Source organism: Anser anser (assembly GCF_964211835.1).
Source record: "Anser anser genome assembly, chromosome: 12".
Taxonomy (NCBI): domain Eukaryota; kingdom Metazoa; phylum Chordata; class Aves; order Anseriformes; family Anatidae; genus Anser; species Anser anser.
This window is the reverse complement of record NC_139733.1, coordinates 9,302,486-9,322,971: the sequence shown is the minus strand read 5'-3', so window position 1 is coordinate 9,322,971 and position 20,486 is coordinate 9,302,486. Positions and strand designations below refer to the sequence as shown.

General features: G+C 40.3%; 1 protein-coding gene across 2 annotated transcripts; it reads left to right on the top strand.

The window, feature by feature from the left end:
- Nucleotides 1–210: 210 nt before the first annotated feature.
- Nucleotides 211–19,221, top strand: ITIH4 (inter-alpha-trypsin inhibitor heavy chain 4). Of its 2 annotated transcripts, XM_083796338.1 has the most exons (22): nucleotides 211–350; nucleotides 2,251–2,411; nucleotides 2,789–2,893; nucleotides 3,507–3,669; nucleotides 3,773–3,883; nucleotides 3,968–4,096; nucleotides 5,629–5,745; nucleotides 6,328–6,496; nucleotides 7,423–7,539; nucleotides 8,988–9,169; nucleotides 10,105–10,287; nucleotides 10,933–11,072; nucleotides 11,676–11,830; nucleotides 12,342–12,374; nucleotides 13,239–13,268; nucleotides 13,883–13,936; nucleotides 14,212–14,250; nucleotides 14,730–14,825; nucleotides 15,573–15,747; nucleotides 17,063–17,217; nucleotides 18,103–18,205; nucleotides 18,781–19,221. In XM_083796338.1, exons 1-22 carry the CDS (start codon nucleotides 276–278, stop codon nucleotides 18,854–18,856), a joined length of 2,568 nt encoding a protein of 855 aa, XP_083652464.1. In that variant the 5' UTR covers nucleotides 211–275; the 3' UTR covers nucleotides 18,857–19,221. The 2 variants fall into 2 exon arrangements, with proteins under 2 accessions (XP_083652464.1, XP_083652465.1); XM_083796339.1 differs by lacking the exon at nucleotides 14,212–14,250.
- Nucleotides 19,222–20,486: the final 1,265 nt, after the last annotated feature.

The window sequence follows — 20,486 nt, the reverse complement described above, 5'->3', positions numbered from 1 at the left end:
CCTGTGGGATTTTACATGCCCCAGTAGAATCTCAGTTTAAACAGAAAGCACAATGATTGCTTTATGCTTTATGAAATATTAAAATTCTAACATTTAACAGCAAAGAGCTGTTGGAAAAAATAAACTTTAACTGAGCCCAAGTTTTACGTATGTTTAACGTGTAAATATTATGTTTCTGTGTCTCTTCAAAGTCTACACAATATCCTCACATACAAGTTACTCATTAACTGATTAAGATAAACTGAGTTTTCATTTGAAAATCTGGTCTTTCCAAAATGGAAGAGAGAATGTTGCTCACATTGATGGTCTTCTCCTCACTTGTAGTATTAGCAGAAACTACTGCTCAAAAGGTATTTGCTCTTTTTCTCTCTCTTTCTCTCTTTAACAATTTGTTGTTTGCTCATTTTGTGATCTGGTGGTATCGCTGTGACTAGGTGATGCAGAGATGCACCTGTATAGCATCGGGTGTGTTATGCTGTGATTTGAGAACTTTGGGTCCTTTTAAGGCCTCTCTGTGTTTCTCTGGACTGATACTCTATAAGTATGGAGGCAGAAATTTGCAGATGTGTCTGATCACACTCTTCCCCTGTGCTGGAAAATACCCAGCTGAGGGGTTTATGGGTCTCCCTTGAACACCGGGTGAGGTTTGGATCTTGACACAGAGGAGTTACAGCAGGACTGACCACTTGCCATGGACTGTTGCAGTGCCAGGTGGTTTCTGACAGGTGTTTAATATGGGATGGAGGAGAGCAGAGGCAGTTATTTGTACCTTATGGAACAGCAAACTGTGTTTTGGAACACCTCAGGGTACGTGTGGCTGCAGTCTCAGCTTAGAAAGTAAAGAAATGGAGGAAGCCTTATATCTGAAGGTTTTTATTTCCATAGTGCCTATTCAGAGAAGTGTGAAATACAACCAAAATGCAGACAGGGTCAGACCTCATGGCTACTGCAAGGACCCTGCAAGAAGCCGTGGATATGGTGCATGGGCCCACAGGGAGAGGCAACAAGCCGCTTCGCGCTGTGCTCAGGTGGACACGTAGGGCTGGTCCTTGCCTGCTGCCTTCGCTGAGCGGTGCCTCTTGCCCTGCTGTGCTGCTCTGCTCCTTCGTGCTGCTCCCAGAGCAACAAGCAGAAGCAGGGGTGCTGGGGCACACCTGAAAAGCCTTTGGGAAGAGGTGTCCCCAGGAAGGACAGACCCCAGCGCAGGCAGGGAGAGGCACCTGAACTGCCAGGATCGGGAAACTGGTCTCTTGGTGAAGATTTTTGTTTTTTATTCTGTAGTGTCAGTAGGCATCAGTGTACAATGAAAAAAGAAACAGCTCTCTGTTACTTGTACGGCCGGCTGCGGCACTGTCTGTGGTCACCCTTGTATTGAGTTTAACGTGACTAAACTTTTCAGTTTAGGCCAGTGCCATAATTAGGAAGAGGTCAGCACTCCTCAAGTGGATGCTGTTAGCTGGGGAGCACAGGAGATGAATGGTTAAAATAATTAAAGATCAATTAGCTATTCAAAAGATTTGTGACACTGGGACAGTAAAAATAGAAGTGTGGTAATCTGCTTTGATACTGAGCTTTTTTGTTTTAATAAGCTATTGTGCTGTTGTCAGGCTGTTGATATCCAGACCAATACTCTTTACTGTTGCTGCCAAAACACAGGACCTGCTTGGGATAGGGCCTCACTGCCTTTAAAACAGAAATCCCACATGCAGGAGGTTGCTTGCAGTGGCACAAGGAGGTGCTCCAGGCGCGTCCCCATCCAGCTGCTCCATGAGGTGTTCCCAGGTGACTCCAGCGTGGTGCCCATCTCCCTCCAGCCCCTGGAAGCACGAAACCAGCAGAAAGATGAGCGCTCAAAGGGCGTCTCTGCTTGTGCAAACAACACGGGGAAGGGGCCCCCGCGGGTTTCAGACCCGCTCAATAGCTTGTGCCACCACAAGGCACCAGCCTGGAAAACATGCAGCAAAGTCAACAGCTCAGAGAGCAAACAAATCATCACGTAAAAAGTTAGAGGGTGTCTTTCCATGGGTCAAGCACTTAAAGAGGCATGTGGGGGTTTTTTTGAGGTTAATCTTAGGAGATATATCAGAGTAACACAGCAACAGTTAATTATTTCATTGAACTTTTCCAATAACATCACCCAAGTAAGGGCTGTCCGGGAGGAAAAAAAAAAAAAAAGAAAAAAAAAAGACTTTTGGAGCTGTTTCTGTTTCAGCATGTTTCTTTCTTTCTTTTTTTTTTTTTTTTTCCTAGCATGCTATTGAAATCTACAGCCTCCGTGTGAACTGCAGAGTCACATCACGATTCGCTCACACCGTCATCACCAGCAAAATCATCAACCGAGCTAATGAGTCTCGTGAGGCGACCTTTGAAGTGGAGCTACCCAAGACAGCCTTTATCACCAACTTCTCCATGTAGGACCAGTTCTTACCTGTGGTGTTAAGGAGGCAGCTCTGGGGGCTTAGTGGGGTTCATCCATCTTGTTAGGAGGTGCTAAACACAAAGCACAAAGAGCCAAGCTCCGTAATGTCCTGAATAAATGTTGTGGGGCAAAAAAAGTAGGTGGCCAAGTAGAAAGAAGGTGACAAATGTGCTCAGTGGCAGTGGTTATGCTGCCCCAGCCCTCTGAGGCTCTGAGGAGGAGGGCTGTTTTGGTGGTGACTCCTGGCGTCCTCACGGACAGGGAGGGATGTGGGAGCTAACAGCTGGGGGACACAACGCATGGTGGTCCTCTTGTTTCTTCCCCAGCATATTCCCTCTAATATTAATGATTTTTATTGAAAACTTACAGGTCCATCGATGGCAAAGTATACCCAGGAATAATAAAGGAGAAAGCATCTGCGCAAAAGGAATACGATGCAGCAGTCTCACAGGGGCAGAGCGCCGGCCTTGTGAAGTACGTTGCCGTTCTGAGGAAGGATGCTTCAACGCTCATCCCTGGCTTCTCGTTTAGCTGAGGGGCAGGTGAAGCCCTGCAGTCAGCCATCACTCAGGGAGGACAAATAGCAAAGCAGCTTTGGGTTCTCATTGAGAGGGACTGTTTATATAAACACACATATTATATGATTTATATCTGAACCTGCAATGTGTGGGAGAGAGAGGTGTCACTGTTTTGTGTTGCCCTGGGGCTTGCTGTCACACGGGAGCACCTTGCTGGGTTGAGCTGATGCTCGCCCATTGGGTCTGCTTCCCCACAAGCGCAATGGCCGTGGCACTTGAACAGATGTCATGTGTTAGTTGTATAGTTAACCTGTGCTTCCCATGCGTGCAGTCCCAGTTCTGCTCAAACCCAATCTGACGCACACAGAGATTTCTGCTCCATTTTTTAGCTTGCATGTGCAGCCCCTGTGGCACATTAAAGTATTGTATATACCTGAGATATAAGACATCTTCTGTATGACCAGTTAAGACAAACTGATACTTTTTAATTTACTTATTCCATATGGCCATTTTTTAGCACACTTCATGAACTTTGCCCACTGCATGCAAAGCTTTGCTCTCCTCCCCAGAATCACAGGCAGGAAACTGGAGCAGTTCCACGTTTCCGTCAGCATTGCGGCTGCCAGCAAAGTCACTTTTGAGCTGGTGTACGAGGAGCTGCTGAAGCGGCAGCTGGGGCTGTTCGAGCTGCTGATCAAGGTCAGACCCCAGCAGCTGGTTAAGCACTTCCAGGTGAGCTGCCTCAGAGAGGGCTGGGCTAGGAGCATCCCTGTGATTTTGGGGCTCGGCAGGGTTTCCTCCATGGCAATGACGAAGGTTTGTTCTCCACTCTCAGATTGATGTGCACATCTTTGAGCCCCAGGGCATACGCTTCTTGGAGACGGACAGCACCTTCATGACAAACGAGTTAACTGAGGCACTCACAAAAGTGCAGAATGAAACCAAGGTAGGGCAGCAGCTGCTAAACATTAATGCCGGGGGCAGCTTTAAGTTATGTTGCTTTAAATCTTTTCTTTTGATTGCTTTTCAGGCTCATATTTTATTTAAGCCAACTGTGGATCAACAGAAGGTAAATCCTGAACTCGATGAAACCCTCCTCAATGGTGATTTCCTTGTGCGTTACGATGTTAAGCGAGTTGCCACTGCAGGTGATATACAGGTAAAAAAGAAATAAAAATAAAAATCCTTTCCAATGACAGATAGGTCTGAATGTGAGGTGCAATCAGCAAAACAGCAACATATACTTTGAAACATCAACAGTAATAGGAAAAGCTATTTCCATTAATACAGGGGCAGTGGGAACTGATGGTGATGTTAAGCAAACCCCTAGGGACACTGACCACGTTGCAGGAATGGATCAGCCATGAAAAAGCAGTCATCTCTCAAATTTTGTTTCAATACCAAATACATATTCACATTGTATATACGTCTCTTTGCCTTCTCTCTTTCTCCTTCTCTTTTATGTATTTATGTATTTATTTACAATTGATACAAGGTCATGTGATTTGCAGCTTCTTGTAAATGAAGTTTAGAGGAATGTGATTTATGCAACCATTAAAATGACTGCTTAGTTTTATTTTTTGTGACAACTGAGGCACAGCTAAAGAGAGCAGGAACTTAAAAATACTTATGGTCCAATGCGTACTAAGAAATACAGTACATTGCTTTTCATATTATTTCACTGATGAAGTGCACGTGAACATGCAAAAAGCTGGCAGTCACAGTCGATGAGCAGAGCTGTGCGTGGAGGTGAGAATACGGAGGTAACGTAATATACAATGATACACACAGGTGCATCATACATATGGTATCAAGACATACAGTTTATATAACATGAAAAAAACTTGAAGTGTAGAAAATAATTAAATATTATTTTGATTATACATCAACTGTTTTAGGCAAGTGGTTTCTGTGGTCAGGTGGATAATCTGTCTCGCTCCATTTGCAATCTCCACCACAAACCCTTCTGGTCAAAATCGCTTTGCACATTTGCCAGAATCGCTGCATCTATTAGAGGGTCTGTCTGTCATCTCATTCAAAAGATTAAATTGATGTTAAGCTGAAAAAAAATATATATGATTCAGTGACTCTCTTCCATTTTAACCTGTTCATATGCTTTTGAGGTAGACGGTAACATGGTAAAAAGGGATTAGTAGTAGATATTCCCCCAACTCTCTTACCAGCAGCATCCATCACCAGTGCTGAAACCATACAGTAACCTGAAACATGCATCACTGCTTTGCTCTGAGCCACCTTTCATTTCCACTTATTTCTATTACCAAATTGCTTTTCCTTAATAACAAATTACTTTCCCTCAACTACATGATAGCTATGGGTATGCCCTGAAGTAGTGGTCTTGGGATAAGTGAGTTGGGTTAAAATTTGGAGTGACACAGACCACTTATGTTTAATGTGATAATTTTAAAAAACACTTTGTCCATTGGCACAAAATAGGATCATTAAAATATAAAATATAAAATATATTTGTATATATATATATATTTTAGTAGTTCCTTGATATGTTTATGGTTTTTTCTTTTTTTCTTTTTTATTTTTAGAAGAATAAAATGCTGACCATGGACCTCTCTTCTTGCCATGCCACAACATTAAGAGGCAATGTTTTCTTATTAAGTTGCAATATTTATTTGTTTATGTATAATTTTATGCATGTTTTTACATTTGGTATTTCAGATTGTCAATGGGTATTTTGTGCATTACTTTGCACCCCAGGAAATGCCAGTGTTTCCCAAAAATGTCATCTTTGTTGTAGACCGAAGTGGCTCTATGGCAGGCAGAAAAATTGAGCAGGTAACTTATTTCAGATACTGACCTCTGCTTGTATCAGGGACAGACACCAGCCTTTCAAGGAAGTAACTTTGAATTTCCCTTTTGAAACACATGGTGGTTTCATATACAGCAAAACTTTCATAAATACATAAATACTTGGAAATATGTATGCACAGATGAAGGCTGTTAAAGTGCAACTCATGTCTGTTAAGGCTATTTTCATGGCTATCATATCCTGAGACAGAGAGCGCTTTGCCTGCTTCCATCTTTGCCGAATATTTCACTGATAATTTTGTTCTTTAATGAAGTTTAAGGAATTAATTTATTCATTTTTCCTTTACGGAAAACTGTGTACGTAGATTTGCTAGAGAGCAGAAAAGTCCTCTATAGCCATCTTGGGAATGTTTTTTGTGTGTTTGTAAGTCAGGGGAATTAGCCATTTCTGATGGTCTCAACTGCAAAATGCTGTTAGGTCAAAACAAAGGCACAAGGCTGCACCTTGTATACTGCCAATAACAAATCTCCTTATTGTGTTGCAAATCCACTCCCAATTCTGATATGAAAGTAGAAATATTCAAAGTGGTTGTTTTCTCCTTGGAACAGACGAGGGAAGCTCTCTTGAAGATTTTGCAAGACCTCCGCCCTGAAGATCATTTCAGTTGCATCACATTTAACAACAAAGTGTCAGAGTGGAAGAGTGCATTGCTGCAGGCCACTGCGGAGAACGTGGCGAGCGCCGCAGGATTTGTGCAAACTATTATGGCCAGAGGAGGTACCAGGCACCACCTAGACACCTGTGACCATAAACACACACCCAACAGTGTACAAAATAACACTTAGAAAAAAAAGCATTAATTATGAACGATGAGTGGGATAGGAAGGCTGATTGTGGCAGAAGACTGATTGCTGGCTGCCTTATGATATGTATATAGAGAGGGTTGGTTATGTCACATCTATGAACTATATAAGCCAGGAAGTTTTGTTTAAAATTTTTAAGACAGAGATTTCCAACAGAACTTTTTTTTTTTCTCTGCAGGAAAACGAAAATTTACTCAAACATTTCACAGCAATTTACTGTATTTTTTATTTTATTTTTTAATATCCCCTTGTAAAATAACAAAAGTCATGCTACTATGGCTCTTTCTGTACACATTAAGTTATACTAAACAAACAAACTAGACAAAAAAGGCAAGATGCATTTCAATTGCTACACCATACAGTGTACTTCATTTTCACTATTCATTTTCTGGAAGATCTAAAAGGCTTTCTCTCTCATTAATGTTACACTGTAAGTATTAATATAGGTTTTCTCATCCCAGGAGCTAGCACTGGTAAAGGTCACCTGTGCCTAGAGCTCTTTTCTTCAGCTTCTTGCATGAACCTAGGAGACATTTCTTCAACATGGGTTAACAGATGATGGTTTGCTTATTTAAGCACTTTTAATGGTTCTAGACACATTTGTATTTCCCATGACATATGTGTGGAGAAGGCTCCCAAAAGATTGCTCCAGCATTGCCATTGCAATGTAATATACTGTAATTAAACCAGAAGGCTAAACCCCTAAATCCTCACCTCTCTGAAGGATTGCTTCCTGCAGAAAACTTTAATCAACTTTGCAGGGCCTCTGCAGATGAAGTACACTGATTTCTTCGACTGATTATCCTTTCCAGGTGAGTGATGCCTGCTTTTTCATTGCAGGCACGGATATCAATCATGCCCTGCTGACTGCTGTGAGAGTGCTGGATAAAGCTGAGAGGCTGCCGGAGCAGAGTGTCTCCATGATTATTTTGCTGACTGATGGTCAGCCCACATCCGGTAAGGAAATCCTAGCCTCAGTCCTCTCCATGACTTTTTAACTTTCACACTTGCATCCCAGTTGTTGTTAGACATAGTTTGTGTTTTTGAAGGGCTTGCTATAAGCAGGTTGTGCTGGATCCAGGTCTGCGCTGGGGAGAGGATTGGCTTCCCAGTTTATAAACTTGGGGGAAATTCTGGAGGTACCCAGGCATGGCTGAAACATGGAAGTACAATACTTAGAGCTGAAAGGTGGAGATCTTGTTTATAATATGTACAGTCCCCTTTGAGAGGTATCAGTTATAGTTCTTCACCCTCCTTGCCTCAATCTTGAGATATTTTCAAGGTGCCTATTTTTTGGTGTTCTCTTCTGTGGCTAGCTCTTAACTATTGGTCAGCTGTGACATCACAAGCCAGGGGGGACAAGAGAGAAATATTTGGTTAATTAAACACTAACTCCCATTTCAATGGCACAAACATCACTCGTGCTGAATCGGAGGAGCTTGTCTAGCTTCTGTGTGGCACCAACTTCCCTCCCAGGACAGTAATAGCATCTCAACTGTAAGCTCTCTAATGAGATCAGTCTGTCTTCCAGACTGAGTGATCCATGCTGCTTTGGATTTTTTTTGTTTGTTTGTACTTCATTTGTTGGTCTTTTATTTGTTTTGTGCGTTGCTGGTTTTTTGTTGTTGTAGTTTTTGTTTTCAAAATAAACTTGGTGCAAGGTGCTGCCTGCTGAGCAGGGCCATGGTGAGTCCCTAATATCTTTGTAATTCCACAAGTTTGCCAGAAATCAGACAGCAGTTGAGTACCGTGCAGATACAGGCAATGTTATTGTATACACCTCAGTTTTCCTTGGGAAAGCGGGCTGAAAGGGAATATCTGAGCTGCTCCCACAACATTCCTACATGCAGTTATGGTTCCTGCCTGAAAAGGTGGGCAAAGATGCTCACCATACAGGGCCACCAGTGGCTCTTTGAATGGGATAAGATGATGGTATCACACATAGTGCCTGGGAGAGAAGCGTGGCTGTGTTACTTTGCAATTTTTCTGAATTACACCATTAACCAATCTGTTATCCTCTAAATTCAGGCAGAATATTTTTGTGGATGGTACTTGTCTTCCCACTTAAGATCAAATGTCTCCATCCTTTGTGATGTTAATTCATAACGTCTGTCCCTTACAGTCTGAACACCTCCTTTGGTCCTCGTAATCTCGTTAAACATTTTGCACATAGCTGTAACAATGTGAGTTGAAGTAATAAGAATCATTAAATGGGAGAATCAGGTTCTGGCGCTCAAAATCCAGAGTGGTGCTTCCATCTCTAATTCAATTGACTGAATATTGTCCATATACCTAATATTTTATTCTGAATTCTTGTTAAGAGACATGATTTCCTTTAAATCCCCTGCTATCTTTTTGTACTCTTAAAAAATAAAAATCACGGGTATGCTTTTGTTCAATCACAGGTGAGAGTAAAGTGGAAGTCATTCAAGAAAACATACAGAAAGCTGTCAATGGGAAATATGCCCTATTCTGCCTCGGTTTTGGGTTTGATGTCAGCTATAATTTCCTGGAGAAAATGGCCCTAAGCAATGGGGGAATTGCACGTCGACTATATGAAAATGCTGATGCAGCCTTGCAGCTCCAGGTCAGGACTAAGGAATATGCCAGAAAAGCCATCTGTAAGCTATGGCTCCTGTCTAGCCCTGACAGCAAAACCCCAGGTCTTCTGAGATGAGAAGTTGGTTTTGAGTTTATCTGCTAATCTTGGGGAAGGAGGAAGACAATATCAATTTCGGGATATCTGAGGGTTTGCACTCTAATCATGACTCAACGTTGACGTCTTTCCCAAATTAGCTAGCATTTGGACGAACCTGGAAATTCACAATTTTTCTTCATCTCTACAAATAGACAAAAATGTCCAGTGGAAGTGATTGTGACAAAACTTTGGTTCTTGGGTCCAATTTCAAACCACTCAAAGAAGTGCTAGTGGGTTCTGTTTGTTACAGTTTCCCTAGAAGGCAGCACGTAGCTTGAGGCACCTTTTGGCAAACTGATCCCTGCAGCAACACCTGCTTGGGACGTTCCTGCCCATTTGGAGATGGGATGTTAACTTGAGGGCTGTTCTCTTTTTGGGAGCTCATTTCTGCCCATTTTTGCTGGATAAACAGAGCACAAGGATTTGCCAAATGCCTGCCCCATCCAGTGAAGAAGAAAGGGAGAGGTTAAAGCTCGGGATTAGTCAACTTAAAAAAAAAAAAAAAAAAAAAAAAGGGAGAGAGAGAGAGAAGACATTTAACTGGGTGGGACAGTGATAACAGGGATGATGCTTGGGTACTTGATTAACCATGGGAAATACAGCTTATATGGTATCACCAGCCTGACTGGAGAAAGTGTGCAGAACATGGGGAAAAATACTCATTTTTCAAGGTTTACAGCTGTCTCAAACAAGCAGCTGCTGCCCACCTCTACTGAAAGAAAAAGCTTTCCTCCCTTCTTTTTAAGGAGTTTTTAGATATTCAACAAATTGCTTTGCTTAATTTTGCCTTCATTTGTTCTTTCTCTCTTTGTGTTTTTCTTTAGGGCTTTTACCAAGAGGTGGCTACTCCAATACTAATGAAAATTGAAATGCGGTATCCAGAAAATGCAGTTGAGGGGTTAACCAAGCACAATTTCAAGCTCTTTTTTGAGGGCTCTGAAATCATAGTGTCTGGAAAAATTAGCAATGAGCTTGATCTTTTGCCAGTGGAAATTAAAGCTCAGTCAGTAAGTGTTGAGCTTAGTAACCATGAAAAATGTATTGTCTCCATGCTGTCTTTTATAGTGCAGTAGGAGACTTCAAGAAGTCTTTTGTGTCCAATATATGTTCTTTACATTTGGACATACAGTTGTTTTTCCATTCTAGGAAAACATCTGAGAATTAAAATACTTTTCCTCTTCTGAATCTGCTACAAAAGAAGAAGGAAAAAAAAAAAAAAAAAGGAAAAGGGGGGGGGGGGGGAAGAGAAGATCCACAAATAAGCAAACAATAATTTAATCCTTTCAAAACCATAATATTTTGGCCTTTCAAGCATTTTGTTGTTGTTTTTGTTTTTTTTTTTTTTTTGTTTAGGAAACTTGCTTGTGTTTTTAGAATGGAGAAGGAAACATACATTTTTCATTTTGAAAAAATGTTCAAATGGAGCCATTTCATAACTCCTTCTTTCAAACTTTGAGTCCAAAAATGTATATCCAAAATACGTGCCGCTTTGGTGACTTGGGGTTGCATTTTCCAGAGGGAAAACAGCTTGCTGAAAACTTTCTGAGGGGTAAAAGGGCACTTGGGTCCCGAATAATGCTCTTTTAAGTCTAATAAGGTGACTGTAAAAGAAGTCTGGAGCTGTTCTGATGGTCAGTTTTCTCCCACTGCAGCATGGTAGTGACTTGACTCTTAAAGAAGAAGCAAATGTCAAAGAGAAGGGGCAAGTATTTCAAAATCAAAGTTACATCTTTGGAAATTTCATCGAGAGACTGTGGGCTTACTTAACCATTCAACAACTTCTAGAAAAATCGTAAGCTATTTTCAATATTTTGTATTGTATGACAAACTTTCAAACTGCAAATTCCTTATTCATAAATTATATGATGGGAAAGCACAACAAAACAAATATTTCTGGATATAATAATAAAAAATATAGTATACCAGAAGAATACCACATTAGTGCATGAGGAATGTGAGGTGCTTTTCAGTTTATTATAGGATTGTATCATCAAATGTGTGTATATATGAAAATATAATGTTATGAAGAATAGTTTATATTACTATGAAATGTATTTTAATTATATGGATTGCATTGAGTATTGCAACCAGCAATCACGTCTATTGATAAAGGAATGAAAATAGCTGGTAAAGAGAACAGTAAGTGTGTCTTCAAGACATTTCATAGATCATGTATTTACTATTTTTACTCCATCTGAAACATATATAGACTCCAGTGTTATAAACAACTAAGCATCTCCATAACCTCAAGCACATAATAGCTGAGTTATCTCAATAGGATTACTCACCATTTGATAATAAAATATTTAAGACACAGTTAATATGAATACAAATCTGTGGACCTCCTGCTCATAGACTTTGTATGTTATTTCTTCATCATTAACACAGACTTTAGTATTTCAGCCCAAGAAGAGCAGCAGAAAGCCTTGGAGGCACGAGCCTTGGAGCTGTCTCTGCAGTATGGCTTTGTTACACCCCTCACTTCCATGGTGGTCACCAAACCCACTGGCCAGCAGCAAACCGAGCTAGCAAATAAACCCACTGAAGCTGGTAAATGGGTATTAAACAGTCCCCTGGGAATGTGTGGCTGTTGATGATGATTTACTGTGGACCCCCCAGCACAGTTTCATTCTGTAGGGGTGTGACAGGGTAATATGCCGCAATGAAGACGGGAGTTTAAGGATTGGCCTCCTTTAGAAATCAGACATGGAGGACTTTTCCTAAAAAGGTGTCATGGTGAAACAGACACTACTATTGAAATAGGAAATAATTTGTTGAAATATAAATTAATTTAACAGTTGTTACACAGCATTCCCTGCCATTGCAAAGGATATTCTAAGCTTTTCCCTGGGGCAATAAAGTGGGAAAATGAATGCACAGGAGGAAAGCAAGCTAACTCTAGGAGTATTGCGTGTGCTATATCTACCCTTCTTTCAACAAAAATAAAATCTCTTCACCTGCAGCTCCAACACCCACTTCTCCCAGTTTTCTGTTTTGCACATGGACAGAATAATTTACTGTTGACTTTATGACACTAATCTGTCTCTCTTCCTTGTGTTAGACAACGAGAAGCCCAGCAGCTTTCCAGTAGGAGGTAAATGCTTTCTGCTTTTCCAATAGCATATTTCAGTAATAGTCTCTAAAGACAAAAACAGGTCACAGTACTTGTTCCATAAAGGGGAGTATCTGAGATTTGGAAAAATATGTGGAGACCGTGTAAGCAATGACCGGCAAGCTCTGTCCAGGGCTTGGGTGGATAACCTGATCCAAGGGAGAAAATCTTCCAGTCAGAATGTCTCAAAGGCCAAAATTGACTCATAAGGAAAAGCATTTCTTCAAGTGAACAATGCTAATGATGTTTTCTGCTTCTTTCTACCATATGTGAAGCATCTCTCAAAAAATTAATCTCCAGATATTTTGGAAAGACTCACAAGAATAATTTAGGTATCTTTTCTCTCTTTTCGGAAATAGTAAAGTTACTTGAATAATAATGTAAAACTTCTAGCATTATCAATCCCATAATCTCAACTATGATAACATATCATAATAGCAATGCTTTTATAGGTAAAGTCCTGTTTTTCCTCTAGTTCTTTCAGGGAAATACATTAAAGGAATTAAAACACTGCCCCATTCTCTGAAGGATGCATGTTTCAAAGTGGTGCCAGGGAGTTTAAGAACAGCAAACTCACTGACCTGCATCGCACAGGGGACCGACACACTGAGCTCTGTGCTGCCCTTTCCTCAAAGGAGTTTTTGGTCTGTTTCCATTGCTTGGCTGGGATAATTTTGTAGGGATCAGTGCCCATGTTCTGTGGACTTCATTACTACAGATAATTTGCTTTGGGAAAGGGAGACAGATGCAGCTGGAGAATTACATGTTTGATTTCTGAAATGCTTTGTAAGATATGTAATACAATCATGAATGAAATATGGGTTCTCTTTTTTTTTCTTTCTTCAGATGCTTATAGAATGAGTGTACCAGTTCCTAGTAAGTTCTCCTGTTTTTGTTTTTTGTTTTTAAATTAAGAAAAAAATATAAATTTCATTTCATATGTAACATTACATTATCAAATGTGTTTTGATTGTGGATGTCTGCTTGGAATACTATATATATAGTGTATATATATGTATATATTTAAATGTATTTCAGTCCACAGATATTTTACAATGAACTATAAAATCTTGAAAACAATCTTGGTACCTTTTCAGAAAACAATATTTAAACCTCTTGAAGATACAGGCGAAAGTTCTGGAACAGCATATGTTAGTAAGCTGAAGGAAGTGTGGCTTGGTTTAAAAATAAAAAAAAAAATAAAAAAAATACATAGACATGGGGTTTGCTGGGCAAAGCTAACATGGGCACCGCCATCTACATGCTAACAATACACATCCTGCAAAGAACAGATGCCGGGCACTGCAGAGACAGAACTGAGGGTCCCTGTAATGCAGAGAGGACAGGACAATGCCCACCGTGTCATCTGCATGTGTATGCAAAAAAGTCAGTGGGTAGTGAGCAGGAAGAATTCACTGTTTTAGAAGTAGGGATGGAGATGAAGGGCACAACCCCAAACCAAGGAGACATTGGAAAACCTTTTCTTTCAGGTCGACGGCGCTCTGAGCCCCAGTCTGGCAGTAATAAGAAGCTGTTTCCATCAGGTTGTTTTCAGTTGTACGCGCGAGGAATGGGGTGGGTGCGCTGAGAGCGCAGCGGGGGTTCACCAGGCATGGCCCAGCAGCAAGGCAGAGCACAAAAGCAATTAGCAATGAATGCTGTGCTTTTTATCCCAGTTGGGGCATCTTGGTTTAAGCAAGGTGCTCTGTAGGAGTCAGTCTCTGCCAAAAAGGCTTCTGCCTTGCTACTCTGCCTGGTTAAATAGCTGAGCTAGAGAAAAACTGTTTCTTCAAACTCTTGCTAATTTTAAGTATTTCAGTTGGCAGGCTAAGCAAACACGTGAAACTGGAAACTCATAGTAAGTAATACACAGAGTAGTCCCATTTTAATAATTAGTACAACTGTAACATACAGTTTTTCATAAGTTAATGTTTTTTTCTGACTGCATCAATTGCTATAAGAAAATTCTTTAACTCTTCCTTGGCTGATTCTTTCCACAGAAGTGTAAAGTATCCCTGTATCCCACAAGAAAGTCTTTCTGGCTTGAGAATACAACCAAGAACAGAAATGTGGTGTAAAAGATCTTTAGTCGCAGCTTTTTTGAGGGATCATTGTCCTTAATAGACTCTAAGTCTGAAAATCTACTGTTTTCATCTATATCAAGTTGTGTCTGGGTGTGACTTTCAATAATAATTACTGTGTTGATTTCAGTTCTCCTATTCTGTAAAAGCTGTGACTAGTATTTTAGGTACAGCGAGATTGAATTATTTTGCTGTACATGCCCAAAAGGCATAGGCTAGATTTTTCTTCTTGTGCTAACGTTGCTCTCCTTTCCAGCCAAAGAACATCCACCACTTCCCTCGCAATTACCCAAAGAAAATACTGATGGGCAAGCAGAGCCTTCTGTCCTCCTGATCTCAGATCCAGAGCAAGGTGAGTGAGCCAGATCCCTCATGGGGTGGGAACTGACCTCGATCCAGGAGAAACACATGACTAGTGGGATTTGCATCTGTGGCCATGTCTTCTCCATGCCCATAACAACTTTCTCTTGCATCAAGGGAATCAACCCCTAATATCCAGAAAAAAAAGGAGAAACACTTCAGAGCAGCCGGTGTCTTTATGAACACCTGTATTTCATGAAGGGCCATACTGCATCCTGCCACCTTGCAGTGACTGGAGAGGCTGTGCTTAATTTTTCCTTTCACTCAGGCAACATTAATCTTCACTGTGAGGTGGCTGAAGGCACTTCTTTTAAGTGTGGTTGCAGGCCTCCTCCTGGTGTCACATGCCATGAGGCTTGTCCCCAGCCCCTGGGAGCTTCTGAGGATTCAGAGACCTTAAACCCCATGCTCACACCCCTCACCCCTACATGCTCACAGAAAGATGCACTCTCTTAAAGTGCTGCATTATTTTCATGGTCCTGTACTCAGAGAAGTGTCCCTGAGTGCTGGTTGCCAGCTGCTGTGGTTAAGGAGCACCTCTAAGAGAGGAGGAGCAATGTGGGGCTAGATGCAGACTCTACTGCAGCTTTGGGGCATGTGGTCTGAAATCTGGAGGTGCTGTGCCTCCCAAAAACAGATCTGAGAACCGTAAGTGCAACAAAGCTGAAGCAGTTTTGTTAAGATCACCTGTACCTTATAAGCGAGGTCACTTGACAACTCTGCGCCAATGTTTTTAAAGGACTTTCTGTGACTGGGAAACATGGGGACAAAATAAATCAGTTTGTGCAGTTTGAAATTACCTATGTGAATCCTGCCGTGCAAATCAATGTCTCTGTGGATGAGATCGTCTTAAGCCATGACAACAAGAACATTCGGCTGCCGTGGACAGAATCAGCAACCTCTGTTGTCCAGGGGTAAGAAATGTCATTCCGTCCTTTCCCAGTCCTGGCAATTCGAATCACATCTCTCATAAGCCAGTTGTCCACTTTCACATATGCCATTTGCTTCAGATAAATGCTCCCAAATGCCATTATTTGGTGAATAACTCAACACTTATCTTCCAAAGAGAAGCACCCACTGCGGTGCATGACAATCCTGGTATCACTGCTGTGCTGGCTGCCACTAGGCACATTGTGCTCATCCTGGCATGGGGTGAGCACCGCAAAGTGAGGTTTTTGGTGTTTACTGTATCTTTTCTACATCATTTGGCTCCATGCAGGCTGGAGTTTTCTTTTTTCCCACTTTTAGAAATAACACACATCTAGGCATCTGACATTTTTTATGGGAAGGCATAAAGTGTTTGAATAATTGTCTGTAACGCTAACAAATGCCTGCTACTGGAGAAAGAGTACTTCAAATGTGTACTGCGTTTGTCTGCCTAATTTGTGTAGGAGCCTTCAAAACCACAGGAAAGAGCTGAATTCAGCCAGTTGCATTAGCTCTTTTGTATTGCTACAATAAACCTCCAGGACAAACTGCTGTTGCTCTGGGGCAGGCAGGACACACAGTACTGCCCCCCATATAGGCACCTCTGGACAGTAACAGAAGGCCTAAAACAACTGCTTTCAATTATTTTTGCAATCCAAACAGAGCCAAGAATGTGCTGGATTTATGCCCCTATGTAACTTGTCTTCTGCAAAACAAAATGATCCTCCTGCTTCAAACCAGCATCTGAGCTCTTGCAACTGCAGGAATCAAAATAAAAAATATAGGGGCTTAGAGGAAAGGCAGGGTCTGAAATATCTTGTGAAATATCCAGGGAAAACATATTTGTCTTTTTCTCAAAATCAATTCAATTATTTTAACTGGTCCATCCTTTTTCTCATTAAAATGATGGAAAAAATATCCTTTTTTTCTAAGTATTTTTTTTCATTGTAGAAAAAAAGGTGTTTAATCAATAAGAAGTTCTTCTCTGTTGATGTATTTGCATGTATCCCGACATGGGAAAGGTGTTCAGTGGCATATAGAGGAAAGAAATACCAGTTATATTAAAATATTAACACCTGAATGTTTTAAGATATGATAATAAAACTTAATATTGTAATACTTTAACTTGTTATATTAATATTTTAATATATGCTGCTTAATATTTTAATATAACCACTGGCAGACCATAAAAAATGCCATTGCAAGGAGACAAAAAGCAAAAAAAAAATTATTAACGTCAATTGTTTACATATATGTTCTATCTTCATATTCTTGGAAATAACATTATCATTTATTTCCTAGGCTGAGAGTCTCAGCTGAAAAGGAAAGTAGTGTAACAGTATCACTGTCTGATACAGTCACAGTAAAAATATCCCTTGTAAAGGTTCCAAACGATTTCCTTCAGCTGTGTTTCTTGAATATCGACCGTTTTTCTGACAAAGTCACTGGAATTCTGGGTATGTATCATTATGGATCTATACAGCAAAGAAGGATGGTCTTGTAAATAAGCTCCTAAGATGAGAATATGGTGTTTTTTTGGAGCCACATTCATTTTACTTTTTTGGGTTCCTACAAACTCTCATGAAAATCAATGGACAGGTGAGGCAGCAGGAATTCAGGGGAGTTCTAGTGAAACTTTGCATTTAATTTATTCTTTTCAGACATCTAATGTCCCCATTTACTCCAGAGCAATCCAGACTTTATTCTGCAAAGAGGGGAGGCCTCCAAAGAGGGTCTTACCCGTGAAGCATAACATAACGCTTTTCTACTCACCACTGGTACAAGCCTAAATAGGCTCCTATGTGTTTAGAAAACATTAAAAATAAGACTAAAATAGCAGCCAGTGTGTTAGCTACGAGGGCTTAACTTTAACAGTGCTGTGTTATGTAAAAAAATCATTTGATGTTAAATAATGGACATAAAGTGGTAAATAATTGGGGTTACAATAGTGGAAATATGCCTGTTCCCGGCAATGGCTACAAAATGAAAACAAGCTGGTTCTGAACACTCATCCCCCAAAATACTGATGGGACTAAAGCTGAAGTTGTGTCAAAAACTACGAGTGGAGAGGCTGCGTATTCTAAAACCACATGCACACACAAAATGTGAAAACACATCAGAGTAAGGCTGAATCTGTGGAGGAGTGTTAGGGATAACAGATCACAGCTGAAACACGTGAGTTTTATTCATTTATTATGGGAGCCTCCAAATGTGTATCTTTGGGGGTGGGGGGGTTGGAGGCAGATGGCTGCTTTCCTGGTGTTATAGCTACCATTTGGGTTAACAACCATAATCGGATGTTTTGGTATTATTTTAAAATAATTTGTGTGTCTGTTGCTCAGGTCAATTTTATTTAAAAGCACAGCTTGAGAATAATGCCAAAGTAAAGCAGAGAGCTGATGAAAGACTTCTAAACGTTCCAGGATCTGAGCACAGACTTACCAGGTAGGTAAGAGAGGTGGGATAAGGTTGAGTCATGCACATGCTTTGAGATTTATTTTATGAACAAAAAGCAGAGATCAAAAGAAATGAAACTAAGGGATTGTTTGTAAGAATACAGCTCTTTGGTATAAATAATAGGAACTTACTCTTGAATGTTTTCCTAACAGCCAGAATTTGTTGCTTGTCAAATGATACTGCAGGGCTCAAGGCTCCTATTTCACAGGGCAGGGAAAATCACACCCTGGGTTTGCATGAAAATGCCAAATAAAATTAGGTTCTGCTGCCTCATTTTCATGGCTAGGGGAGGGTGTTTGCTCAGCTGGATTTACCATGAGGAAAAAATAAATAAATAAAATGACTTGCTTGTATCAAGTTTCTGCGATGGGGAAGAAATGCTGTGAGAGTATAATCTCTGTTCATTGTCTCTGTGCATCCCTATCAGTGCTGCCTCCGTGGCTAAAGCACAGATGTGCCAGATCTGCCTCTCTCACTTTTGGTACCAGCTGCAAACATGGGTATGATCAGGGTTGATTCTGGGCCTGCAATTTATCACAATTTTTTTCTTGATTTTGTTTCAGGCTATACAAGAAAGATTACAGGCTTGAGTCAACTAGTGATCCTGTTTCCTGCTGGTCACTAGTTGGAACTTCCTAGAGAAGACTATTTTGGAAAAGAAAACAATATGAATGATGCTCTTTCACGTATTTTTGATACTTTCTCTCACCAAGAAAACAATACAGTTAAAGCATTACCTGTTCATATAAATAACTGTCATATATATCTTACCTCAAAATAATTATACTTTCAAGATGTGCTTGCTGGTTGTCTGTAATTGTAAGATACTCTATAATAATGTTAGAGATTTATGTGAATGAACTAAATAAAAGTGGCACTATCAGCTCACAGTTTGATATGGACAGACAGACTTAAGTTTCTGAATAAAATTAAGCAGTGGCACCACCCAGTCCAACATACTTGTCATGCAGACAGTAATAAATTTCTAAAATTTGCACTTGGTATCCAGTTGCAAATGACGGTGTTCTTGAACTGAGTGTTTTGCAAAAAGGGTGAAGTCTAAAGCAATATTAGCTTGCCATTTCTCTCATTGGTTATTTGATGGGAGGAAAAAGAAAGAAGTCTTGGTGTATTAAGGTTCTTTGGGCATAGTTCTGTACCAATGTTCAAAACTAACGAAATTAGCAACAGTAATGTGATTGATGATGGCAACCCATGCTGGTTCTAGTTCCAGCAATTCTTGCAGTTTCTGAGGGTCTGCTTTAAAATGTCTGCAAAACAGACATTGACTTGTTGCAAAACAGACCTCTGACTTGTTGCAAAAGATGGCATTTCATCCCTGAAATGTAGCATCTTGGGTTTTGGCAAGGTTTCATGTAACACTCTACAACCATTGGATGATGTTTTACAAATAATGAAGAACTCAGAACAACACGTGGCACATGGAGGTAACATTTCAGAGGAAGTGTGTATGCAGAAACCTTTGCCCATGGAAGGAAATGTGGAGGTTTAGCTTCCAATTATTTTTTTCATAACTTTTAATTACAAAATTAATTTATATTTTAGAATTTCAGTTAGTGCGTATCTTTGAACACAGGAACATGTGCCAGCACTGCAGATTTTACAAAAGTTGCTTTCTATCCTGCCAATAATGGATAACTGGAAAAAGCTTATTATTTTATAGCACTGTACTAAAAGAGAAGCAATTTCTTGCCAAAGTTAGGAAGATAAACTATGTAACTCGAAGCCTTTTTTTTCTTTCTTTTTTTTTTTTTTTTTAAAAAAACAGTTTAGATATCATGCTATGATTTGTATATGTGAATTGCTTGTACTTTCAAGACACAGATTTCGAGTTGCAGATTTGGCTGGACAAATTACAGACCAAAAAATGTGGAATTTGGGAGCTGCAGACATCAAATTGCTGGCTTTGCCACTTCATAAGCTGGCGTGCCAATTTGAAAAGTAAGACATATGCATTATAAATGAACTTGGTATTTGAATTACATGCTGGGTTTTATCAGGTAACTTGCTGCAAATTAAAAATTCACTGCTCTCAGTTATAGGGCAATTACATGTTCCATCCTCCACCTGTCTGCTAATAGCAAGAATAGCAAAGAGCATGAAATCCTGGAGCAATGAGGCATGGCTAAAGGGCAGCTTTCACATGCTCCCCTTGGTGAGGTTCAAGTGTGCACAGGCCATTCATGAGAGCTCTTCTAACCTGCCTGCTAAACCTGTAATTACGGTGGTTCCTCAAATGCCCCTGGCA

Coding starts and splice junctions, on each gene's coding strand:
- ITIH4 (XM_083796338.1), top strand. CDS start 276: ATGGAAGAGAGAATGTTGCTCACATTGATGGTCTTCTCCTCACTTGTA. Junction 11,831..12,341: donor AAATAAACCCACTGAAGCTG/GTAAATGGGTAT, acceptor TCCTTGTGTTAG/ACAACGAGAAGCCCAGCAGC. Junction 14,826..15,572: donor GATCTCAGATCCAGAGCAAG/GTGAGTGAGCCA, acceptor ATGTTTTTAAAG/GACTTTCTGTGACTGGGAAA.